Below are 27,759 nucleotides of genomic sequence, written 5' to 3'. Positions count from 1 at the left end.
AGATAACTAATGAACCACATAAATAATTCTAGAGTTAAGCCATTTTGGTTTGTTTTGTTTTGTTTTGTTTTTGTTTTTGTTTTTTTATTAAATTCATATTCCACCTTTTAGATGAATATTGTTTTATTGTTTTATTTACCCTTTACTTGTTCAAACGCATCCCCAATGTCCTACTGTCCTACTAATTGATTATAACACATGAAATTTCACAGTTCGATCTCATCTTGAGCACAGAGATCTTTATTCTACGATAATATCAAGTTATAGAAATCCGGAAATGACAGTATATATGTAACTCAGGTATGTTTGTAGAAGCGCCGACAAGCTGATGCGTTTACAATACTGATGCATTTGTTCCGTACTTCCGGTTTTTAATAATCAAAATTGTTCATTTTCCCTTTAGTTTTTACTTTATCTGTATAATTCATAAGTTTTGTCGGTTTTCCTGGTCTTTACCTTGTCCCCGGATTATGGATACCTCGTTTTAGGTTTAATTAATCATGTTCATGGTCTCCTTTCTTTTTCTTACAATACAAAAGTTATCGTAGAGACATGTACAATAATTTGGAGAATAAAATGCTTCTAAAACGTTTCAACACCCAGAAGCACAAACACAAACAAGGAAAACACGTAATTTTATTAAAAAAACATACTAAACTGTGAAATCAAGAAAAAAGGTTGCAAGTCACAAATTTATCAGACATACCAAAGGTATATATTTGTAACTGTTTTAATTCAAAACTCAATCGCCCTGGACTCCAAAAGGTAAGCAAATTTGACTTTTTTTATATTTATCAATTGTCAGTCAAATTTATGGTAGGAAATAAAAGCAATTGTCTATCAATAAATAAAAATTCCTTTTTGTTCTTTATCGCACGCGAAAATTAAAGGATATACATAAAAGATTATGATCTTGAACAATATAATGCTTTTCTTTTTTTTAATTTTCGTTCTTTAATTTTTGTACTGGTGCCTTCTCCAATTGATTTGATTAATACAGAAAAATGTAATTTTCCTGAACATGCGTGCTTCTGTATAAATATCAATCCATATTGGAATAAAATACCGTATATAAATCACAAGTCATCTACAATGAAAGTCTGATTTGTGTTAAACACAACCATTATAAAACATTTGATGAATACATTCAAAAAGGAATATTTCAATACACGAACCTGGCTAAAATATGTTGTGAGCATACTCTATTACCATGCAAATATTGTTCTTACCCAAGGGCTTGATATCACATTTCCATTGAAGACTTATTGACGATGGAACAACGAAAAGATTAATGGATTATCTATAAACTTCAAATTTTCACTACAAAATACAAAACGTTCATATATGGGATTCCGGATACTGTGAAAGATTTTTGGAAATCGTTCGGTGTTGCATAATAGTCGATTATGCTTTTTATTCCAACTTTGACCAGATTTAGAGAGAGAGCGGAGCTCTTCAGGCCATTGTTTTGATTTGTCTTAATCGATTTCAAGTAGGGAAATATGTCGTCAAAAACAGAACCAACTAGTTATGGTGTACAAATGAAGACTTCTAGAACTGAAAGATGCATTTGTCGTTTCTGTCATGATGACCTCTCTACCAAACGAGGCAAAAAGGCAATATTGATCAAAATTCTTATTCTTGCTGTCATACCCGTTATAACATTACTTATACAAGGGGCTATTATTGTTCACGATGACTTAAAAATGATCAAATTAGAAAAAGATGTAGAAGATGACTTACAATTTAACGTTGATTTAGGTGTTGTCGTTCATAATCTTCAAATGGAAAAGGATATGTCATCGTTATATCTAACGACAGGGAATGCAAGCGTTTATTCAGACTTAAAGACGTATAGACAAAATACAGATAGATCGGTTCGAGCTTTGACAAAGTGGATTACACTCGAGACTCCAGACCATCGTTTTCCATCAAAAGAAATATTTCTTGAGCATATACATGAAAAACGAGTAGAAGTAGACATATTAAACGTATCAAATGACGAGGTTTTAGAAGAATATAGTGAGGACCATGAGGCCTTATTGGAATTGATTGGAAATATTATAAAAGACGCAAATTTTGGTGAAGCAAAAAAGTGGCAGCCAATAGTTGCTTACCATATGCTATTGTTGAGCAAAGGGGAAGCGGGGACAGAACGCGCCATTGGAAGCATGTATTATGGTACAGGTAAGGTGTAGGATTAAAACAATACTGCTTTTGATTTTAGTCATAAAAAGTCATTATACTCTGCTTCTGAACTTCTACTTTCATTATAAAATGTTACGCAAAATGCAAGAAGAAAACCATCATATAATGTAAACCTATCTTTGCCCTTACCGTAGATATGAACATAAGAAACTTATACTAGTGATCCCCTATCCTTGGTATAGCATGCATTAATACTGTAGATGCAAAAATAAATCTCCATATGTACGGATATGAATAATCCCCGATGTCACTCCATTAATCGCTCTTTTGCTCTCAAAGAGTACAAATAAGGAGATATCAATGCAACAATGTCTTTGGAATTTTTTTTTAATATTTTATCGAATTTGGGAAAGTCGAGTCATTTTATATCAAATGTAGGGATCTACGTTTGTTAGATATCTAAAGAACTTGAAACTATCACGTTTTAAGGGTCGTTTGGTTGGATTTTTACAATTTTGATTTTAGCGCCAAAATTTGTTGTAAATGCCGTCATAATTACATGACGTCGATACAATTAACTTATACATATATACATACCGTTAATTAACATGGAAATTAGGATGGTTTATATAGCAGGAACTGATGTCAAAGGATCTGGCTAAACGATGATCCTTCCTTTGGACTAGATCTACTATAAAGTCAGCATCATTAGAGTGAAAGGAACGGGTCAGCAAGTAGAAGAGCACAATTTGTTCCCATTGGAATGCCGACCAATTATTGAATAGAAATGTCCATCAAACTGGACAAATATGCTCTCGATATTTTATCTTATTCGGTTTATTTTGAAAACGATTCGGAATCATACTTTCAAGCGGACTAATGAAAAACAATATTCTACTGCAACAGCAAATACAATAAAGACCATTTTAAAATAGTTTCTAATGTTTCTAGAAAATGTTTCAAGCGGTTTATTTCTTATACCTAAAAGTCAACAAAGACTGATTTTTGTAAAGGACGTTATGCTAAAGTTAGAATAAAAAGGGTGTGACGTTCCAAACAACAGGAAAATGGTTAGGTAAAACCGGGTATTTGGCCTATTAAAGCCCAGGTAGACAGGATTTTTAAAGAAGCGCTGCTAGTCAATCAAGTCCTAGAAATTTACTTGACAAGTGCGGAAATAACATATTATCTCTGTACATTGTTCCTTATCTCATTTGTCTTTATCCGGCAATTGTTTTAACTTTTCTGACACGCAAAGAAAAAATAACATTAATTTCTCTCTTTCTCTCTTATACTTATCAGAATCCGAGAGCGTGATATTTATTTTATTGTTAATGAATCTTAAATTATACAATTACGTAAGCATTTCTAAATTTACTGGTAGAAACAGTTTGTTGTTTTCTATCTGGATTCCGGCTGATTTGAATCATGACTTGCACTGATAAAATTGATACAGACCTACCAAATTCTATGTTTTTATTTCTGATAAAAAGCTGAATGGATTGTCATTAATAAAAAAAACTTGCTAAGCTTTTACTATTTAAATTCATATATATCACATTTCATTGCTTACTGAACGTGTTGACAATATCCTTTGTAGAAAAGTGAACAGATCTGTTAAAATATATCGACTTAAAAAAATGTTAATACAAAAGATTGTTATGTTCAAAAATGCTTTTGATTTTTATTAAGGCGATCAACATACAGCAAATATTCAATAACTATGTAGTGATGTGTGTTAAACAAAAAACAAAAAATGTTAACTATTGTCATTTTATCACAAATGCCTTCCCCGAATCGAACACATTTTTTTTCAGAACTGTTCGATTCATATTTAAAAAAAAGTTATTTTCTAAAATACTTTGTGATATATCAAACGCATGTGTAGTACAACATGCTTAAAAAAAACTCTTAATAAACCTGAAACCTGTCAAACATTGATAACCAAAAGCTTACATAAACAGAAAAAAAAACCTTCACTAAAGAAAAACATTGCATTGTTAAGATAGGTTGCACTTTATTATATTGCTCAACATGAAAAACACAGTATTTGTATCAACAATATAAGTTATTAATCAGGAATAAATTTAGAATATTAAAGCTTAGCCAGAGCTTTGTTTTAGAAAAAAAAACTAATATAAATTTCAGACCTATCTTAAATAAGTTCTAGGTTAATAACTTTAAAAAGTTATAAATACCCAAGGCCAAAGCGGTAGTACAAAAAATGAAATGATATTTTACTTCTTTCCAAGGTAAAAGTGCCAATAGAGGGAAATAACAAAATGATAAACTGATACACTCTAGGCAATAGTCAAAATGATAAACTGATACACTCTAGGCAATAGTCAAAAGAAATCGACAGAAGTGAAAGTCCGTATGACAAAGTATGGTGGATTAATTTAGGTTTAATTTCGTGCTAAATCCCCATTTAGTGGTTGCACTATGTTTTATTTTTTTATCTAGAGACATGCATCAACTTTCAGTTTTCTTTTCTTGGTGGTGTTTGCAGATATCATTTATAGAACTGAATCTGAATATAGAACCAAAATCGCTGTCATACAATATTCATTACCGTAAAACCAGACATTGTTTCATGGGCATAAAACAAGGTGTACTATTAAATATGGCATCGATTATATTGCCTGGCCTTGGTTGTGGCCTGGTGGGGCTTGGCTTGGTCTCAGTTTGGCTTGGCCTGGTAAGAACATAGGATTGACCAGGCTTGGAAAATTCAATAGTTTTGCTTGGCTTGAAAAACAAAATGTAAGTTTAAAGCATAACAACAGAAATTAAACATTTTTTGGCCCTAAATGTGACTCAGTATTTATTTTTATATGTTCTATATATTTTTTTAACTATATTTAGAATATTTTTTTATCGCTTTTCTCCTTTATAACTCCTTATATATTTTTTGCACATTGACTGATCAATGAGTCTATTTTTTTATTGAAGAAGTCATATGATATATGTTCAGTCTTACATTTAACAAAAACAAATTTTGGACCGAAAAATGTTCAGGCAAAGCATGACTTTCAAAATGTCAAGCCTGCTTAGAAAACTGAAAGCCATCAAAAACTGATAAATATATTTTGAATCGATGCTAAACCAACTATCTGCTTTTCATGTGTATTTACTCTTGTTAAAGACCTTTTAATTGTGACCTCTGAAAGTATTTATTGTTTTGTGTTTATTTTAAACGTTGATGCATTAGTTGCCTTTCGCCATTTCTGTTATTTGTTTTCTGAGCAGAACCATTCAGTCATTCAAGTTTCGGTTTAGAGATGCTTTGGTAATTGTTAGTGTTGTTAACTTAAAAAAGCTTTGTAATGATAATATATCAAGATTACCAAAGCTTAGCTTTATGGGAATTTATTATGATCACAAAAGCCTAATCTTGTTTCTAGGTAAAACTAATATAAACTACCGTAAATGATATAACGGTTACTAACTTTAAAAACTTACCAAGGTCAAAATGATAAAACAGAAAACGATGGCAATAACAACATCATATCCCTCAAAACTGGCCTACTTTGTTGTCAAGGTATTTCGTCTAAACTTTGTATGAAGTCTTGGCCTTTGTACAGAACGACCGAATATATATTATTTAAGATCTTAATTCGAACTGATCATGATCATTCGAAGTCTACTATATATATCAGAAACAGGAAGTGTTTTCATTTGTGCTGTGGCAATCGAACCCTAAATCATCTGAAAATATGTCTAAACTAGACAAAATATGTTGTATAACTTAACAATCATAGAACAAATGTTCAATTGTCACCAAAAAGAAAACCACCATTATTTCGAACTTGCAAAGACAATCTTCTAAAGTAATGTCTCCGTTGGCAAAAATCTGTGTACCAATTTATATTGAAAGTTCCTTAGAAATGAGTTTTACAACACCTTTGTAATATAAATAAAATACTTTTTTTTCACTTCATGCATCTCCATATTCGAATTTTGTTCCAACAATTCTATTATATGAAAAGAAAAAACAAAAATGTATTTTAGAAGTCTACATATAAATACTTTGCTTCTTGTACATAGAATAGCTTATCCAAAAGAATGTTGCGTACTTCCATATTGCAATTATATTTTCTGTCATCTCCTTCAAATAATCTTTACTTGGATAAATGGATAATAGCTAGAAGACTAAAGGAAATCTTTGGAATTACAAATTCGGCTAACCCCATCAAAAGAATAAAATATCTTTATAGTTTGAACAGTAAGATCAACTAGATTCACAATACCATTTGACTTCAAATAACAACAATATTGAAAACTGTTTAAAGAGTAATCAAGGGAACCAAGGTTATAGCGGTAATCAAAAGAATGTAATCCAGGGAAAAAGACCAGACATGGAAAACAGACACACACAAGAAAGAACATAAAGTAACTAAAATCATGCATACAAATTAACAAAAGTAAATGAGCCACTCGGACTCCACTAAAAACTGAGAGCATGGACCAGGTGCACCGGTAGGGTGAGCGTCCTCTGCTTTTCTAGAAACACCCGCCGAGTTGCTCATAAAAGTCAAGTCCGGGGTAGACAAACGAGGAAAGGCAAACTATGACCCGCTGAATAAATCAGTTTTCATGGTGCTGATGGATACACCAAAACGATCCATGAGTTCATGATGACGACCATAAAACTTCTGTAGTGATGACTTCAATCTTGTAGCAACATAACCCTGTTCCAGAAGCCTATTTGTTAGAGTTCTAGCGCGATACAAAAAGTCTGCGTAGTTTCGGCAAGCTCTAACATAACGTATGAGTTGTGATATGAACACTCGATACGCAGGAGCCGAAGGGATGTTGCTACAGATGAAAGGAAAGTTGACAATTCTGAATGAAAAGTCATCACGTTTGTCGTAAAGTTTGGTCAATAGTTTTCCTTTACCATCGATTTCCAAGTGTAGGTCAAGATATAAGGTTGACTTCACAGTGTCTGTAGTATCCTTTATCTCAAGTTCTTTTGGGTAGATACGATGTATCAAATCCCGAAATTAGGATTGTTTAAAGATAATACGTCATCTATGTAGCGGAAACTGAGATTGAAGGATCTAGCCAAACGATATTCTTTCTTTCTGATCAAATCAGCTATAACGTCAGCCTCATAAGAGTGAAGAAATAGATTGGCAAGTAAATGAGCACAATTTGTTCCCATTGGAATGCCGACCGTTCGTTGAAAAACACGTCCACCACACTGGACAAATATGTTGACGATTAAAAATTCCAGCATTTTGTAAACATCTTCCTCTGTATATTTGGAAGATTATTTGGAATTATTTCTTACAAAGTATGAGGAACCTCTACCAAGAACTATATATTTGTATCTAGGTGTACCATCTTTTTTGGAAAAACAACGATGTATAATGTTTTTAAGTCGGGATTTTAACTGAGGTTGGGGAATAGACGTATACAGTGTTAAAAAATCATAGGTTTTAATGCTATTATATTCAGATAATAGTCTTGAACTGATTGCCTCCAAAAGATCTGTCGAATTTTTCAGGATCCACATTGAATTAATACCACTACGGGAGTAACAAGTGTTGTGGTAGGACTGCAGACCCTCTCTGACAGTTGTGAGTATAGACGTTAAAAGTTTTGAAAGAGGTTTTGTGGTACATTTTACAGATCCTGCTATGAAACGTTGTTTGTATGGATTCTTGTGAAGTTTAGGAATCCAGTACATAGACGGTAAATCACAATCATCGTCCTTGGTAGAGAGACCAAAAGAGGATAGCACAGATTTATGGTTTTCCATAATCTCTTCTTTGGAGAGAGTGGTAGCAGTATAGGTCTTATCACGCTTTCATTTTCTACTTCTACCTCTGATAATAAACATTGGATATAAAACGTTTTGCAGACAAAAACAATGTTGTCATGTATAGTAGACAATGTTTTTGCTATATCGGGGTCTTTGAAAATTGATGTAGATTTGGCACGCTTTGACCTACTTAAAACTTTCATTCGTTTCAAAATTAAAGACCTCACGGCCTTTAACCACTCTGACAGAGAATCAATGTCTTCTTGTTCTCGTTTTATCCATTTTCTTGCATAGTCCTCGACGGCATCCATAAGAACTTTAAAGTTATAATTCCAATTTATGGAGCGTGGTTCATGGTACTTGGGACCTTTAGAAAGGATATTACGTAGAGATTCGTTTTCGATAATGGTTAAATCTCCCGTAACGACGTGACCAGAAGGACCATATTTGAATGGAGAGCTTTTGCAAGAACAGTCAGGTGGTTGAGGCTTTAAGTCCTCAATCTCGAGGTTCTGCAATAGCCTTTTATAATTGAAAATTTTGGATGCAATGGGTGAAGTATAGGAATATGAAATAATTGGTATGGATTTGTCTTTGAAATATGGGGGAATTTTTTTGGTAACGTTTTTGTGATGGAGGATGTTAGCCAAATTAATTGCATCTATACCTTTGCTGACAAACGGTAGTGGAAGAAATGATCGTTGTTCTTCATCTTGACTTTTCACACAAACTGGTTTAAAGAGTCTGTGGAAACCAATATCCAAAATGTCATAAATTTCAAAATATCATAACTACGAATATCATATACATATATACCCGTAGTGGGTTTACCCTTATATAAACCGAATAAAACGTCCTTACAAGCAGATTCGTGACCCTGCATATACGATGGCTGTGTTATATTTTTCAAGCCAAATTCGACCACCTCAAAGATGCCCAAGCTGCTGTTCAGCTACTGTTTGCCTGTTACCAAAAGCTTTTTCAAAACATCTTTTCGCCCAGCATAGTTTCAAGTCACCTTCTGGAAAACTCCCTATAAAGGTTTTCCTTTTAATCTTTTCTGTTTTCCCATCCCATAAAGCTAAAAAGTAAGCGAATTAATTAATCGACCATAGCTGTGGGATTTTTTTATCTGATTTAATATATCCGAAGCATTAGAAATATGCTTCCCTTCTTCATGAATGGGGTCAGATACTGTTTGTGGACAGAAATTTCTCTTCTCTAAACTACAAAAAACACTTTGAGCATTTATCTCCGTTGTCAAAGCAATCAGCCACAGTTCAAAAAATTATGCCATCGATATTATCTTCGTAGTTTTATCTGCTCGGCACTTTAATCCTCTAATTTAGATCTAATCAGTTTGATTTCGTTTTCTAAATATATAATATAATTACCAATACACATGGTATTTTTTGTTTGTTTGTTTGTTTGTTTTGTTGTTTTTTTTTTAATTATTAGTGTAATAAAAAATTGTAGTACATCATAATTTCATTTAAAAAATAATTGATCATTACATGACGAAACAACATTCACAAGTAATTCCATTTTCCTTTATTGTATATTGTATACAATTTTAAACTTAAGTGTCCATCTCTATAAGAATCAGGCAGTGGGTGAACATGGTATAAAAAACACCATTTTTAATCTTTAATTTTAACTATATGCACCATCAAAATCTAGGAAAACATACAAGATTGTCCATATCATTTTGGTGAAGTGAGTTATACTTCCATTGAAATGCACTGAAAATTATTTTTTCAAAGGCAGATTGCACTAGCGAAAACCTCATTTTTCTAACATAATATTAAACAATTTTAAGCAAATCAAGTCATGAAGAAAAAGTATCCTTGAATGAAATAATTTTGTCAGATCGGTGGGATTTTTACATTCATGTATCTGATTTTCCCTATTTTGCCTGATTCTTACACAAACTTACAATTAAGTCACATAATCAATATCATACAGTAGCTGGTTTTTTTTGCCACGTTTGACCAAAAATACAGAAAAAGTAGATGTAATGAAGGGTGATATTTAAATTACCAAACTGGCGTCAGTTTCACAAAAAGTCGTAAGTGTAAAATTGATCGTAAGTAATGACGTCATAAACTAAAATGTCATTGTGACGTCATGATTTACGATCAATTTCACACTTACGACTTTTTGTGAAACCGACGCCTGATCAAGTGTAGAAAGTACTGAAAAAGGAACAGTCAAAAAAGGAAAGTTTGTATAACAAATGCAAATATCAGGAAAAAAACGGAAATTTGGAAAGCATCGCAATGGTCTTTACTAGGTACATGAAAATGAAAGGGGGATAAAACAAGGTTGCATAACATGCTAGAACTTCTGCTTTTTATTACAGTTTATTATTTCCAAAATAATAAAAACAAACGGGCAGCATAAGATTATAGCCAGTAATCAAAATAGTAAGGAAGAATAACAGAATGATTAGTTCTTTTACCGGTTTGATATCTAGTTTCTTGCGGAATTAAAGTATACTTTCCGACGCCAAAAGTAGTCAACTTTACTTTTTTTTAAGTGTTGGCGACAGGACAATTTTATGTTTTTTCTTATGAGAAAAAAACCTTTGGCTCATCAATATAATTCTGCTATCTTCAGTCATTATGAAGAACATCAAAAACAACGTTTATAAAAAGCACGTCAAAAATAAACATAAACTCAGTTATATATTTACAGGCAAGATGTTGCTTTAAAAATGCGAACAAGAATATAAAGCAGCAGTCAGATTTTCGATAAAAAATATACATGTATTTCAATGGGAACACTTTTAAGGAAATTATGACTAATTTAATCCATTTTTATTTGATTATGTAAGACATATGAAAGAGGACATAAAAAGAAAAAGTAAAATAAATCATTTAAAATATTATTATGAAAAATTTATTTATTCATAAACAAAAATGCCACTGAAATGTTAATATAATAACAGTTTTAGTTCCCAAATAGCAAGGCTTATCAAAGTAATTAGTATTAAAAGCATGAAAAGGGAGAATTTGACAGTGTGTGGAAGATACATGTAACATAATATATACAATTGATACTTACAATCAAGAAGAGCAATATCTATTCAAGTTAACGTTTATTTTAAGAGCCACTCATCGATGTTGTCAAACAAGTTGAAATGGTATCTTTTAACCGGTAAAAGCTTTAGTCTTCCCATATACTGTTCCACTTAAGTACCAGGCGCCCTCAAACTTCTAGGAGTTAGGGAGTCAAATATTATGATATGCCACATCCTCAACAATCTTTGTTAAAGACACTTTAGGTAAGTATTTTTTTCTCTCTCTCATGAAGTTTTACTTCACCTCAAAATTTACAAGCTTCACTTTTATTGGAGTCTGTTTTGTCACTTATCTTGGAATTGTATTGTTTGAATTTCAGAATGGGCAACTGTGAAATTAAGTTATTTCACAACTTATATCAAATATATCTCTTAGAATTGCATTTTCCCTTATGAGTAGTGCATAATTTTTTATATTGACATTTTTAGAATATTGTTTATTATAACTGTCACTTCAATAGACTGCATCATTGTCTGTAATGGTCTAAAGTACAAATATTGCTTTTCGTTGTACAGCAATAATTTCTTTCATGTTATTATTTTCTGTTGTGTTTCTCTACTTTAGTAGCTTTTCTCTCTTGTTACTGGCAATGTCAGTTTCCATCTGACCAAACTGTTCTGTAGCAATATGTTCACTATACTTTTGACATCAACTTTTTGCACAAAGTCGATTATTAAAGTCTTGTTCTTATAACACCCTGTATGTCACCTATGATTAAAGAAACTTTGGAAAGCTGATACATGTAAGTCCAATTCTGAACATCTTACACTGAAAGAGTAATCAAAGGAATCAAGATTCTAGCAGAAATCAAAAGAATGTAGTCCAGGGACAAAGACCTGTCATGGAAAACAGACATTCACAACAAAGAACATAAAGTAACTAAAATAATACATGCAAAGTAACAAAAGTAAATGAGCAATTGAGACTCCACTAAAAACTGGGAGCATAGACCAGATGCATCGGTAGCTTAAGCGTCAAAGTTGGTATAACCAGTAGTGAAATGGTCTGTTATTGTTGTAATTGTCTTTGTCAATATCGTGCAAACGGATTGCATGGACTTCATATGATTGGCCTGATTGCATGACGTCAGTTTGCCTTATTGTTATACAAGTAATTGTTAAATAAGATAAATTTCACTTAGATAAAAAAAAATCATTTGTATATCAATTGATGGGTTGAAATCTATTTTAGTCTACGAAGATTTCCAATTTCTTCCATGACAAATCATGTCGCTGACATAAAGCATGTAAAGTAGGAAATATGTACCCGTCTTTGAAATCTGTGTAAACTTATCATATGAGGGCACAAGCAGTCTTTTACAATAGTTTTATCTTCTGTAAATGCTATTGAACGATTAGTTACACTCTTAAGTCTATTTATAATTATATCACAATCAATTATCAGTTTAAAACTATGTATCATGTTAGAAGACAGTCTGTACAATTAATTATCCAAATAATTGCCCAATTAATTAAGGTTTGATAAGTTTAGAAATTTATCACGGACAATCCCTACACAGTTAATGGTATAAACATAATGACGTTTATCCCTTTGTAGGTAAAACTATCCTATATTTTGCTTTTCTTACAAACGAATATAGAACTAAATCATTGCATAATTAAACGTGCTATAATTTCCCTTTTCTCTTTCGTCTATACGGGACATGACATTCTATGAGCAACTCGGCGGATGATTTTAGAAAAGCACAGGACGCTTACCCTCCAAGTGCACTTTGTCCGTGTTCCGAGGTTGTAGTGTAGTCCGTGTTTCTCACTTAATTTTGTTTCTTTGTTCGTGTTACTTTGGTTATTTCATATTCTTTGTTTGTGTGTGTCTGTTTTCCTTGTCAGGTCTTCTTTTGATTTCCGCTCGTATTGCGGTCAATTTAATTAATTTTACATAAAAGTAAGTTAAGAAAAAATATCGGCAACGAAATTTAAATTAAATGATATAACATTCTATATTTGTTCGTAGTGCAATTGTTTTCTTATAGACAGTTTTAAGTTAATCCCATTTCATTCCCCCACCCCCTGAATTTTCGTTTCCTTTCTCTGTGTGTATGTTTCGGTTTTTCCAATAATTGGTTTGTTAAAAATCTAATCTGGTTGTCAGTAAACACAGGATTCATATTTTGTTTGAAATTCCAATTGACTTTTATTGGACACAGTATCCTTAAAAAACATATCATAAATTTCTAAATTCAATATTTATTGAAGCTTATTATCCTAGTTGTTGCACTTAAACAAACAGAAATATAACATGAATAACGTAGTATAAATAATTTTTTTTATAAAATATTTGTCTCCGAGCTTTCCAATAAAAACACCTTTTGATAAACTGAACTCTGCAATTTCGGACGTGCAAAGGACAGCTTAGCTCAACATACAGTGTATAAACAAAAATGTAATTAACACTTAACAATTGTATCATTGTGTAATTGAAGACATGCAATGCCTACAAAAAAGACTGCTAATATGTGAGACTTTAGACAAAATACTTACATAGGCAGCTATGACATCTATTTCATTGAAAAACCTAAAATATGAGTGCCTGGGACTTCACCATGAGGTAATGACCATTTGACACTTAAACACATTTGTATGAGTGTCATGTGGCCATGTATTTTACCAATGCTATTAATTCTTCTCTGATGTAAAATAGCGTCGTATACAATGTATGCACTCATTCACAATCACACAGTAACCGTATTGGGGATTCTCGGGGCAGCTTGCATGCCTCGCGTGTCGTGGGAGGTCGTGTGTTCGATCCCCGATCGAGCATCACCAAAGATATTAAAATTGTAAGGTGCTGTTTCATATATTACCTAAGCATGCGGTAACTTTTAGGGAAAAGTGTTTTATCAAATATAAACTTACTGCAAGAGCTAGTAAAATTTTCTTCATTCTTCAGACTTTTAGCCAATATGTTTTATCTAAAAATTAAATGGTTAACCACATAAACTAAAGCCATATTCAAATCAAGCCCTTGCTGTAAAAGAATCAATGTTTTCAAGGACATTTATAGACATTTTAAACATGTATCTAATTTCACTACTCTGAGATATTTTAAACAACATCATTCAAACAAATCGAAATAGTATTTTCTTTCGACCCAAATATAAAAAAAACAAACAAACAAAACCAAAAACAAATTAAAAACCAAAAAAAAAAAAAAACCAAACAAACAAACAAAAAAACAAACTTGGATTTACCAATATGAACACGTACATAGAAACAACAGCAAATTGGCAACTTGATCTCCACTGCAAATTGAGATTATGGACTAGGCGCATAAATATTTGTGGAACGGACAAGATATTGAAGCCAGTATTGTAAAAATCATATGTTGAATTTTACAAATTAATATCATAATGCTTTGAAAATTTCATAAAGCGTATTATCTAATTCCACAAAAAAGTAAACTAATAAAAATAATTTTGCGAGACGTATCCGATGAAAAAGAAGATGTAAACAGTAATGTAAACATCAATGAGATAACATACAATATTGAAATATGTTAATCGTTGCCCAAAGGCATTGTAATAAGCGATCATAGTAACAATCACGGCAATATCATACGAAACATTTTAATTTTCATATTTGCGACACTATCGTGATAAACGGCAAATGTATTTTTATTGATATTCACTGTGGGCTTTTTCTCTCTCATACGTTCCTTGTCACCCACAGGTTTTCAATGAAATTCACTGCACGAGGCCTTTATAATTATTTGTTAATAACTGTTAAGTTATATCATATGTAGAGTTTGTTCCTTTAGGTGTGCGATTTATCCCTTTGATTTATATTACTGCATGGCTGCACGCTATAATTACTAAAACAAAAATCTATTATCGTGGTATATTGGATTTTCATTTTAATTTTGCAATTGGCTGGGTAAACATATTAAAAATTTTAATTCGGAAATAGACGTTAATGTTGTTGAAATTAAAAATCGAGTGTGTCGCTATGATGACAAGGAAACCAGGATTTAAACGGTATTTAAATAGAATATAATCCAACAAAGAAAATAGACACCCTAAGCAAAAACAAAACAAAACAAAAAACAAAACAAAACAAAAACAAACGAAACAATACAAACACAAAAAACAAAACAGAAAAAAAACAAAATAAAAACAATAGAAAAAAACAAACAAACAAAAACAAATTACAAAACCAAAATAATAGAAGAAAAAAAACTTGGATTTACCAATATTAACACGTACATAGAAACAAAAGCAATTTGATCTCCACTGCAAATTGAGATTGTGGACTAGGCGCACAATTAAGTTACTCGTCCTCGTTTTTTTTTTCATGCAACATACGCGTTAAGCAACATTAAAGCTATATGGTTTGTTTTTTTTTCATAAAGCAAGAACAAAATTTAGATCAATTATTGTAATTATAATAACTATGTGGCTATCTAGTGACTGAATGAAACAACTGATGGGTCTAATTTTAATTAGATGGGCCTTTGGGCAGGGGATATAACTGTTTATAGTATATGAGGGATATGGGCTGTGTTGTGCCTTATTTCAATCAACTCAGTATGAAAACAAAGTTGTGTAGTTAAAGCATTGTAAACTTTTCCTCAACATTTAAGTAAACGTATTCTTAAACGAGGACAATTTAACAATGATAGATCAGTGAATGAAGACAGTACAAAGCATTTCCTACAGGGAAATCAATATTTTACTTCCCATCTTTATGAATTACAAAAGATATATTGTATTGTATATTAAAAGCACGTTTTTGTAAGAATCAGGCGAAATAGAAAAATCAGAAACCCAACCGATCTGACAATGTAACTTTACTCATTGATGATTTCTCTATTTGAAAAGACCACTATTTGATCTATGAAGTACTGGATTTCTGAAATATTTCAATAGAAATTTAAGAAACATGTGTTTTTACAATTTATCTGTCCTTCTTTTTCAGTTCATTTCAATGAAATTATAATTCAATTTATCGAAATAACATATACAATCTTGTCTTTATTCATTGATTCTGGTGGTACAAATAGTCAAATTACGCTTGAAAAATATACCCTTTTGTGGTAAGTTGATGAGCATGCTCAATACACACTTCAGCAAGGTAGGGCTTGTGTAGAACAAAAGAATGTTCCTCGTGGAAATAAATATTGAGCATGCTCTGCACATGCTTATCGACTATCCCACAGTTAGCACAACAGGGTATATTGTTGGTTTTTCATACCATGTTTCACCCTCTGCCAGAGTCTTACAGAGTCTGACACTTAATCCGATAGTGTTAACAATGTTCTTGTCATTGTCTTCCATTGCAATTATTACACTTACGTATTGACAGAGTGAAACAAAAATGATTCGATAAATTACCTGAGCACAGTATTATCTCATTTTTGTTTTAGTATATTCGTATTGTACGGAGCTGAAGTTGTCTTGGTTTTCCTTTTTCCTTTAATCAACATTCGAATACAAAATTGGGAATTATCATAGGGAACATCTCAAAGGTGTTTTTAACAAAATATTTTTTTAAGTTCCAACAAATCAACAACCATCTTTAGAGCAAGAATCATGAGAGGGCTTCGGGAGGGATCAAAGGCTCATTTTAACATTCATATCATTGTTCAACATTCATTTTATTATTCGTCGTTTAGGTCGTAGAGTTTGGAATTGTCCCAATCGATTCAGAAGGGGTTAGAGTATCATTTCAACGTTCTTTTCCTTATTCACCATTATAGGTCGCACGGTGTCTGGAATGATCCCAATCGACTCGAGCGGGGTCACGAATCACATTTCAAAATACATGTAAACATTCATTTATGTATTTGTGACCTAAAATTGTGAATATACGGAAACGGATATTGAAATCTCTGACCCCTTCCGATTCCATGGCGACCATTCCCAACTCTGTGCGACATAAACAGGAAAATAAATGTTAAAATAAGATCTCTGACCCCTTCCAAGCTTTTGTTCATCGACTTTTAATATAAAAATACAAATTATATATATTCTAAATTTTGATATGTTATACACGTGTTTCAAAGAATAACCTCTCATTAGCAGCATTGAAGGTGTGAATCCAAACATATAATTGTATACAGGAAGATTAAGTACTTCCAACACTATCGAAATACGAAGCAAAATCCATCACCGACAGGTTCTAACATGTGCAATACAAGGAATTAAGCTTCTTCATTGCTAAATGTATTTCAAAGACAAAGTATGAAGTTTACAAAATTGTATTATTTTCCTTATTATCAAATGTTTTGATATACGTACAATGGCTTTAACATAATGTATAAGATCGTTAAAATGTAAACACCGAATGTTTACGTTCTTAAGCCTGAGAAAATTCAGACTTGTTTGTGGTGTCATTAAATCCCGAGACTTTCATTGGAATCACAAAAAAATTTAAGAATATCTTTTATAGGCCCCAAAACAAGAAGATACAAATAGTAACGAATTTACGTTGAAAGATCGTTATAATTATATAACGATAATAGGTATGGCGTACGTGTCAAAGAGACAACAACACCATTGGGATGAAAATGTCGGACGAAGGCCACCCATTGGTTTTCAATGAACGACAAGGAAATCCTCATTCCACAGGCAGGCTGTAATTGCCCCCAAAACATTATCATAAACACGTAAAATAAAAGCGTTGCCTAATATGCTCTAGCAACATAAATAATAAACTAGAGGTGAAAACGAAACAAGACATACAGAGGCCAGAAATTCCCTACTTGGGACAGGCACAAAAACTGCGGTGGTGTTTAAGTACTTTAGCGTGATCACAACCCTCCCACTTTAAAATCTGGCCACTGTGGAAAAATAATACACAATTTAACACACCTAAAAATCAGTTCAAAAAGATCTGCGTCCCTTATTACAACTGAAATAAAGAAACTGAATATACAAATCAACAAACTAAAGACTACTAGGTCAAATTTGAAATAGTGATGATCTATTTCACTGTTTTAAAGACATTCCACGGTGTCTATGTGTGACTCATTGCATGTAATATTTTGTTCCTAAATAATTATTCTAAAGATTAAAACATAGTATAATTCATTAAGCAGGAGACGTCTGTATGAACCATATGTTATCATCAGAAATGCAATCAAAATATTTCTTTTTTTTATCATTTTATTTGATCGATCCTTCGAAATTCATTTTAGCTCCACAGGTGATAAATTGTTCTTGTCCACAGCCTCCGTAGATATCACCATTTGATTTGAGGAAGGATTTGAGGAAAATATCAATTTGAGATGTTTTATGAAACCGGTCCTCGAACTGATTAACTTGCGGCTTGTTCATTACGTTTATTGGCACATGAAAGTGTGACTAAAGATTTATCGTTCCTGTGTTAGACTCACTTTTTTTTAAACATTTAAATGTATACCCCATGCACAACAGTAACATTATTTCCTACGACATTTTATCATTGCAGGACAACTTTCCATTAAAGACCTACTTTGGTATAAAGAAAAGGTAACAGTTGGACAGAGTTATCTAAGCCGAAGCATACAGTACTCATCATCAGTTCAAAGTTACCTGTACAGCAAATTTACAACATCCCAAATTGAGGCCTCAATTAATCGCATGCGCGCAGAAATTCTACAAAATAATCTGACGGAAGCTTCCGTCGAGGCTGGTCTGATGTGGTTTGATAATATGACAACATATATAGGAATTCTTAAAGATGTTCAAGAACTTTTAGCAAAGGTAATGCAAGCAACAAACCCAAAACAAACAACACAAAAAACAAAAAATGTGAGCAAAGCTCACGAAATAACACTCCCGCTCAAAAATCACAATAGGTTTCATCTTAGGTATATTCTTCTTTTGCAATGGAATATTAATGCTGCTAACTTATGGAGTTAACAGCATGTGAGTAGCACTCAAGCTAAGAATCATGCAAATGTGAGTCCACATTTTGTGTTTAAAATGTTATAGTGAACAGAAATTAACATACGGTGTTTTTTATATATCTTGGTCTTAGGAGATAAAAATCATACCGAATATACCATTCCATAAAGGCTGGAATGGATAATAAATTATACATTTCACCGTTTAGACCAATAAAGCAATTTAATAACAAACATAAAATATGAACCTTTTCTGAGTGTATCACATATTAGAGAATTTGCATGATTCTTACAAAGGTTGTACTAAAACATTTCCTATGCTAAATCTAAACAAATTAGAAGACCAGATTAAACAAAGCTTTGTACATGAATCGACCTTTTTGTCATGTTTCTTTCTATTTTTTTATTACATGCATCATGCATTTTCTCATGGTTTCAGTCTAGGTCGTGATCTACAAATATTTACAAGAAATTTAAGAAAGGTAGGGTTGAGTAATACAGAGCGAATAAAATGGGTGAAAAATTATGAAGATGCCTTAGGCTTCATTTGATTACAAAGTTTTTAAAACGTTATCCTTTGATCTGCTGAATAATTAAGAATTTTATCAGGAAGTTAGTTTGATGAAAGTAATTAACCGCTGATATTTTAGGTCATAAAGCACATATTTACTTGTATCTCCTTTGGTTCAATATCATGTCGAAGCCCGTGTAAATGTTTTGCTACAACTGTTATTAGAATGAGGTATGAAAAAGGGTGACATGAGAAACTGCAAATATTGTAATTCTACTTAAATGAAACCAATTGAAAATAACATAAATGTGAAAAGTCCCATCCGATCCGTTCAAGATATTATAGAGACGAAGTCTCAATGACGGTAATCCCTTTAAGTTTCACTATGAATTAAGATTTTAGTCTTTGACCGCGGGGGCTTTCAGCAACTTAAAAATACTAGTCAGGCTGCATATGGGTTGGTATAAGCAAGCACTTGTATTCTGTCAAGAAGTTAGTTATAAATCTCCTACGTATTCGCTTGGAAGAAAACTTTTTAATAAGGTTTCTACGTTTTATACGACAGTGTCCTCTTTATTGCTGCCCGTCTGACCCCGTCTAAGAATCGGGCAAACCGCTAACAAGGAGCGGAACATAAAGAAGACATTATATTGCATTATACACGTATTTATACCTCCAGAAATAACAATAAATTTAAAGTGTAAAGTTTGTATTTTTAAGATATTGATAGGTTAAATTTAGTCGAAAACCGCTATGGAAATTTTTAAAATTTCGGGAAAAATTTCTGTCACTTTTTCCCCTTATTAGCAGTAAAACATATCTACATAACAGATGCTTCAGAATAAATTTAAATGTATTTTGGTTATTTTCTTTCTAGATGTGTGAAAAAAATCCAAATTGATAAAAATTGATGTGCCACCGGTTACCTATTTCTTATTCAAAATTGTACGTTCTCAAAATCAATATGGGAAAATTTTCTTTGCAAACGGTTAATCGTCGGATACTTTCAGCTGTCTCATCAGAAAAATACGGCAAACAACAGCTTGCAAAGATTTTTGTTTATCCTGCAATCACCGTCTTCTTACGCTCGATTGATTTGTGATACGATGCCAAGGCTCCTAGTTGTGGTATATTCTGCCAGAACATAGAATATAACTGTAGTTGTAAGTCCCTTAAGTCGGAGAATCTCTTCACTCGTAACAAGCATAATGCGATGATTTTTGTTTTAGTATTAAGCAGTTCATCAGGTTTAATGATTGGCACTGATGTAAGACAACAGGTTTGATCTTACTACCAACAAAAAAAAGGAAACTTTTCAGATCAAACCGGACGTATTGACAAAACCTGATATTGGTTAAATATTTACTTTAGTTTCCTTGTTTGATCTAACCAATATATAGGTCTGAAAAATTCTCAACGATGTTAGAACTGTCAAATTTGCGATGCAAATGTTTGGTCGTTCCTTCCGCGGGACTCGAACTCGTACCGCTGTGACATCTATGGCAACACCACCTGCACAAAGTCCAGCGCCCTAGACCATTCGGCCAGCTAGGTTATATAAAATATAGCTTTCGCTGACCGGGTCATTCCTCCTCGTAGGACTAATTTAGGGCTGTAACTTAGTACACGATGTATGGTAGTACGGGACAGTTCATTTAGATGTTATTATGTAGGATAGAGGATCAAATTACTGATGCATGTCACAACCAAATCAATATTATACATTGATTTAGTGTATGGATCGCTTAAATTACACATCGACGATTACGCGAGACCTTGACGAGCAAACAGTTATGTACATATACGATGTACTTCCAAATAGACATTATATATCAGAAGCATAATTTGTATACATGTATCATTCATTGAAGAAAACAAAATATATGCAACAACATATCTGACGGTTAAAAAAACGTATTTCGTGTCTTCCGGGTAAATGTTTTTAATATCATATTTTATTCAATAAAATTTATAGTGAGTTCTTATATCAAGTCTTTGTTTCAAGGCCTTGACAAACAGTCAAATGCTTTTCTACATAAAACTGGAAAATTGCAAGTCCAAGGTTTCAAAGACTACAAAAAGACTTCATTGCAAGAAAACTTATGCAAAAATATCAAAGTGCAAATAAAGAAGACAGGATATCGAAAGGAATTCTCCTACACAGTGGGTATGTTTGCTATTGCAAAGCTTTACACCTCTTTTCATATCATGTATAGCAGAGCCTATTAATTAGCGGAGTGATATATAGTAAATCAGAAAACGGTCATTCGTCTGCGGAAGAATTTAATCGAAAAGGGGGAAATCAATGGGCATAAAATTCCGAGATGACAGGAGCTGATAGCGTTTTTCGGTTTGACATATTGGCTTAAAATCAATATACTGATTTAAAACAATGTTAGCAATAATTGAAATGATCTTACTGCACTTTTAACATTCATGCTATTTTTAGGATATTATCAACGTATTGGAGGATCATATAAGTGACTTAGAAAAGGACCTTACCATAAACGTTGTTGAGATAGTCTTTGCTGTGTTACTATTTCCTGTAACAGTAGTTTTTGTGTACAGACTGACTAACAAGTTACACCACTTTTCTGACTCGCTGTCTGCTAAAACTCAAGCTTTAGAAAAGGAGAGGCAACGATCCGAGCAATTGCTCCATCAGATGTTACCTGCCACCATTGCAAAACGAATGATACAGAAGCTAACTGTAATCCCAGAACATTATGATCCAGTGTCTATCTACTTTTCTGATATTGTTGGTTTTACTGACATTTGTTCGCGCAGTACACCAATGCAAGTGATTTACATGATGAACGTGTTATATATTCTGATGGACGAAAAATTGGAAGCCTATGATGTATATAAAGTAGAAACAATAGGTCTGTACTGATATAATTGGCTATTTTATTTTTGTCATAGCCCAAGGATTGTAAGATATGCTTCTGAACGTATTGTTTGTACAGGGTAGTGTACAGCCTAAATGGTAATGCGAAATATAGTTGTACAGTTTATCTGATAGTATTGAGTAAGTGATTTTCTGACTTTTTTATATGACTAGAATTATATAGAAGAGTGTTTCTAGAAGCTGACATGACATCATGTCCATGCTCCAAGCTAGTTTTCGTTTCTATGAAGCCCAGTTGCCAAATTTGTTCTGCTTTGTCTGTTTGTCCACTCGAAGTTCCAGTTTCACGTTGACTGTCGTTTTCCCCTGATTTTATAATTACACAATATAACTGTGTCCACCGTTTTAGGTGATGCTTATATGGTAGCTGCGGGTTTACCCGTGGTATCGAAAAACAGATCCCGACACGCAGTGGAGATAGCAACAATGTCATTAGATATCCTGAAGACAGTGAGTCAAGCTAAAGTACCGCACATGCCAGAAGAGCGGTGGCAAATACGTATGGGGATTAATACAGGTAAGAACTTATAACACTACAGACAATAATCACGATGGTGATGAACATAGATAAAGGGAGAGCATCGAGCAGATTCTAAAGCTAAAATAAAGGATCTGTTTCGTGACACGTCCCCAAAATTATGAACACAGCAAAAATCTATATTAAGGCAGAAATTGTTATGTTGCATATTTATGATTATTTTGAAATTGTACACTGATTGTAATCGTATAAAAAGATAAAATTCATATTTATGGGATTTTAGTTGTATGTTAAGTAGCAAATTAACTTCGTGTTCTCTGTTTAAAGCATACACAGCATAATGTCGACGTCCTTGCTCACATATGACTTGAAATTTAATTGAAACGGACAGAGAAACATTGTTATACCCTTTGTCTGTCCGCACCATTTTGTTCCTGCTTTCTTTGTAACTATTTGTCACAGCCACTTGATATTCTGACAGAAGCTCGATATAAATATAATCGTGGGATTAGATTTCAGACACGACCGACTTCAATTTCGTAACGTTTGAATATATATATTTTTTTAATTTTAGGGTCTGTCGTAGCTGGTGTTGTTGGAACGAAGATGCCACGGTACTGTCTGTTTGGAGACACTGTTAATGTAGCCTCGAGGATGGAATCTACTAGTAAACGTATGTTAATATCTATTTAATTTATTACTTTCTTCGAGTGTCCATTGTAAATTGAATTGATTTTACTTAGATTTTACTTCAGCGGACGGAGAGAATATGAAAATTATGAAACTGCAATTGTTAGGTTGTAATAATTTTTCATATTGGAAATGTGAAAAAAAAATACTCAGAAAAGACGCCAAATAAATGATTATACAAATTCGTTTTAAGTGATGTGTTGCAGTTTATTGACTAACGTTCGAAAATTAGTCTGAACATGATCAAAACTGCCAATACAATACAAAATACAAAAGTGCGCCAATATAGGATTTCGCCTTCCAATACAGGCATTAGTCGTTTGATAGCCCGCGCCCACGTATTATTGGCCTGTTTAAAATCCATACTGACCTAGGCCAATATGACGTCTTGGACTAGTCAGTCAATAAAGGTATTTGGCTAGCCTCGGACCAATAACTAAGCCAATATGGAATCTTTAAGCGATAATGCTAAAGTATTTACAAATGATTTTTATTTTCACGCAATTTTCTTGGGGTAAAGGAAATTTGAGTCAAGGGTTTGCATTGTTATATTCTAACTAGTCTCATTTTCACTGACTGTTTTTTTTTAGCTGGTTTGATTCAAATATCAAATTCAACAAGAGATGCTTTAATCAAGTATCCAGAAATTTGTGTCGAACCAAGAGGAGAGATGGCTATTAAGGTATAAAACACCACTGATACCTCATTCTTCCATTTGACTTTGAGTTTGTGTTACATTCATTAAATATGCATTATACTTCAAACAAAAAATCGAAAATTTCTATTTGATGTATACCTTTTTGTGTAATTTTGGTCTATTTCTTTCTAGCTCCGCCCCGTAAAACATGATAATTAATTATATCAACCGTCTCGATATATTCCCCTCTTTCATAACTTATTTATGATGACTTAAATTAGATTGATTGTTGGGGTTATACGCCCGAGCAGCAATATTATAGCTACATTGTATTTCGAGCGATGGACATGAAATGGATGATAAAATGAACTTGGAATGATAATGAAATGAAAAATAGGATGGGACACAAAGATAATAGGACGACAAATTTTGATTGCCACTGGAAATAGGGAGAAGTGGGTAGGGTCGGGCGATTAGCTGACTTAAATTTGAAATTTATATGATGTTTTTGTTTTTATTTCGCTATTGATGCATTATTTAAAAGTTAAAATACTTGTATATTTCATTCCAGTTTGACATTTACTATATCCGAGGTCGTGCAACAATTACACCAGGGCTTAATTTCATATATTATGTTTCTTAAAGATAATGCACATGTACATAAAATGTGATGTATTAGAAAGGGTATTCAGTATAATATACATGTATATGTAACACATATTGTCTGCGGTAGAGGGTCATACGCCAATTTACACATTAGGTTTATATATCATACATTTAGTACTATATACAAGTATTTTGTATATAACATGTATAGGTTCGTTTCGTTGGCCTGTATTACGTCCTATATCAATTACCCTGTGAAATATATAGCGAAGTCATCAAAATATAGTACTTGAATTTGCCAAAAAGCTGAAATACAATCAAAACCGTTTATGATGATTGGTGGTTTTTACGGTCTTGACTGTCTTTACGGATCTCGCACGACCGCCTCTTACGGGGATTCTGTTAGTAATGCCATTTACATGTAGTAGTAGAAGGTAGTGGAGCCCAGCCTTCGGGATACCTGACCAAAGAACTCAGTCAGAGTATGTCCTACTAGCGGCTGGGCTGCTGTGTTGACGCTCTGGCGTATACTCCCAGACCCCACGTAGGTCCTAGAGCGTTTCCCCACTCTAACTATTTGGGAGTACATCAACGTGTAGGGTGTTTAAACCGTTATACTACTAAGGGTTTTTTTCGTCCTTGACTACCCTCTCGGGTATCGCACGGACGGTAAAAACCGTTTATGAACATATACATGTATATATATATCACTACTCGACCAATAACAGCCTAATATTGATATCACGTGGTCGATTTGGTATGCGATATGAATGTTGCCATGTATTGGTCTCGTGTGTTACTTCGGCGCATAACCCTCTACTGTGAGTAATATGTGAATAGTATCTAAATTCAACATAAAAATGATATAAGGAACTAATCATTCGGCAGCTAGGATAAGGTTGAATTTGGAGTACGCCAAATAACTTTTAACTTTAATCATTGGCGTATTATAGACAAACCTGGTATTCTTAGTCTAGCTGTTATTCGGACAGCCAGGTTTTTGTTCACTTGCTTCTTCTTTTTATGTTTTTTTTACAAAAAAAACGTCATGGTTCTAGACAAGAAAACAATTAGCATACAGGTACTTATAGTACGTTTTACCTGATTCCAAATCCTTTATCATATGACAAATAACACATGCACATGTAAAATTATGAAAGAGAGAAAAATTGTTATGAAATCCAAAGTTTTATTTGTTTATAGGGCAAAGGTCAAATGACAACATATTGGTTAACTGGAGTAGCAAACGGTTTCAAACCTTCATCGCCACAACTGTTTTCGATTGAATAAATTCCCATCGTCAAAGTGAAAACTAGCTTGGACAACCATTGCAACAGCTATTAAAATATGGGGAACGATCTTACATCCTCAGCGCTATAAATACACTTAGTTGATCATGATGATATTTCGAGATCAGTCTGAAAGCAGATATTTCAGACTCTCATCTCGTAACAACCGTCCAATGGTAAATGAAAAAGTTGCCTGCCTGTATAGTTAGGCAAACAGACATAATTGCTTTCCAGTGGTAGATGTAAATTGCCTGATTATCAGTCTTTAAATTGTGTATTTTCATCCTTTTTGAGTGTTTATGTACTTTATCATTAAATACATGAATGCATATTATGACAAAAATATAAAATAAATCAGAGCGCGTACATAACAAAGTCATTCGGTCCTTGGCTTATCATCATCTAAGAAGGAAAAGTTTTGTATCGATATATTTAGTGTATAATTACACCTTACATAAGAATCCCGGATTCTGATTGGATTGCAGCAAGTGTATTTTAAACATATTTTTAAAAGATTTTTATCACTGTTATAGCTGCCGGGGGATTTGTCTAAAATATGCCTTTTACCATCTAGCCATGTTTTTTTTCTGAAATGTATATGCTTTTTTACCCTCCAGAGTCCAATCCAACCAAAGTTCTTTTGGAAGTTTCTTTATTACATCGCTCAAAGTGACGTATTGTGATTTATTAATTTTGAACAGAGTCAAAACGCAGCCATGTAACACAACTAAGAAGACATGGGATCGCTATGAAATCATGAAACAATGGGTCACTTTTCAAATTGAAAATCGGCGTAATGAAACAGAAAAAAATCATGGCAGGGAAGGGTATTTGCGAAAAAAAAAAACAGGTTAGGGGAGAAAATATGTCATTGTAGGGAGAGGTATTTGCGAACAATACCAATCGCGGGGAGAAAATTTAATTTCCCCTCCACTTGTGCTTTTCGCAAATACCCCTCCGTGCCATGATATATCCGTTCATCATAGTATAGATGCCAGGAGTCAAGTATGACGTTAACACGCGAATATTTTTACTGACATACCATTAGTTATTAATTTACTATCAAGTAGAGAGGGGTAAATAGTGCTTTATTTTGTCTTCTACGGGTTAATTGCATATCTGTTCATAATATACAAGTTAATGGCGTATCTGTTCACAATAGTATAGATTCTGTGCGAGTCAGAAGTCAAGTAGGACGTTAATACACCAACATACTACTGATATACCAGTATGCATTAGTTTTCTATCACATAAAGAATGATGAATAGTGCTTTATTTTGTCTTATGGCATATCTGTTCATGATAGTATAGATTATGTGCGTGTAAGAAGTCAGGAAGGACGTTAATACACCAACATTTTACTGATATACTAGTATTCATTAGTTTTTTTATCACGTAGAGAGGGGTGGATAGTGCTTTAATTTGTCTTCTACAGGTTCATGACATTACATCTTTACAATTATATATGTTCTGACACTTTTTGTGTTTTTGTGAAATCCATTTTTATGCATATATCATGTTGAATCAAAATTATTTTAACATCAATTTGTGTAAGATATTTGAAGCACTAATCGCAATCTTGAGCGTTATGAATATTTCTTATCATTGGATAAGCTACATTTTCTCCGAGTTGTTACATATACGTCCATCTAGTATCTCTTTCCTGTCATAAAACCCTCTTTCGTCATGCCATTTAATTTTGAAATTATATTTTATTATTAAACTAATCCAATTCCTGCGACTCACTAGAGTAGTTAATGAAACAACCCTCATCATTTATTTTCGTCCATTATG

The 27,759-nt window shown here is 33.0% G+C and overlaps 1 protein-coding gene across 1 annotated transcript; it reads left to right on the top strand.

Moving 5' to 3' along the window:
• Positions 1-1,153: 1,153 nt before the first annotated feature.
• Positions 1,154-27,759, top strand: LOC148601641 (uncharacterized). Its single transcript, XM_088556420.1, has 7 exons — positions 1,154-2,187; positions 18,429-18,703; positions 21,807-22,239; positions 22,615-22,782; positions 23,318-23,416; positions 24,024-24,115; positions 25,880-27,759. The coding sequence occupies exons 1-7, from the start codon at positions 1,503-1,505 to the stop codon at positions 25,964-25,966; spliced, it is 1,839 nt and encodes a 612-aa protein (XP_088412546.1). The 5' UTR covers positions 1,154-1,502; the 3' UTR covers positions 25,967-27,759.

Source organism: Perna viridis, chromosome 12 (genome assembly GCF_037379345.1).
Source record: "Perna viridis isolate PV_CMFRI_1.1 ecotype Kerala chromosome 12, ASM3737934v1, whole genome shotgun sequence".
In the NCBI taxonomy this organism is placed as follows: Eukaryota; Metazoa; Mollusca; class Bivalvia; order Mytilida; family Mytilidae; genus Perna; species Perna viridis.
Note: the sequence above shows the minus strand (reverse complement) of the source record. Positions and strands in the feature narration are given on the sequence as shown.

Bases quoted from the DNA above. Each gene is read 5' to 3' on its own strand.
- LOC148601641 (XM_088556420.1), top strand. From the start codon at position 1,503: ATGTCGTCAAAAACAGAACCAACTAGTTATGGTGTACAAATGAAGACT. The intron at 18,704-21,806 runs GTAATGCAAGCA...TGCTATTTTTAG, and splicing joins TTCAAGAACTTTTAGCAAAG to GATATTATCAACGTATTGGA. The intron at 24,116-25,879 runs GTATAAAACACC...ATTTGTTTATAG, and splicing joins GAGGAGAGATGGCTATTAAG to GGCAAAGGTCAAATGACAAC.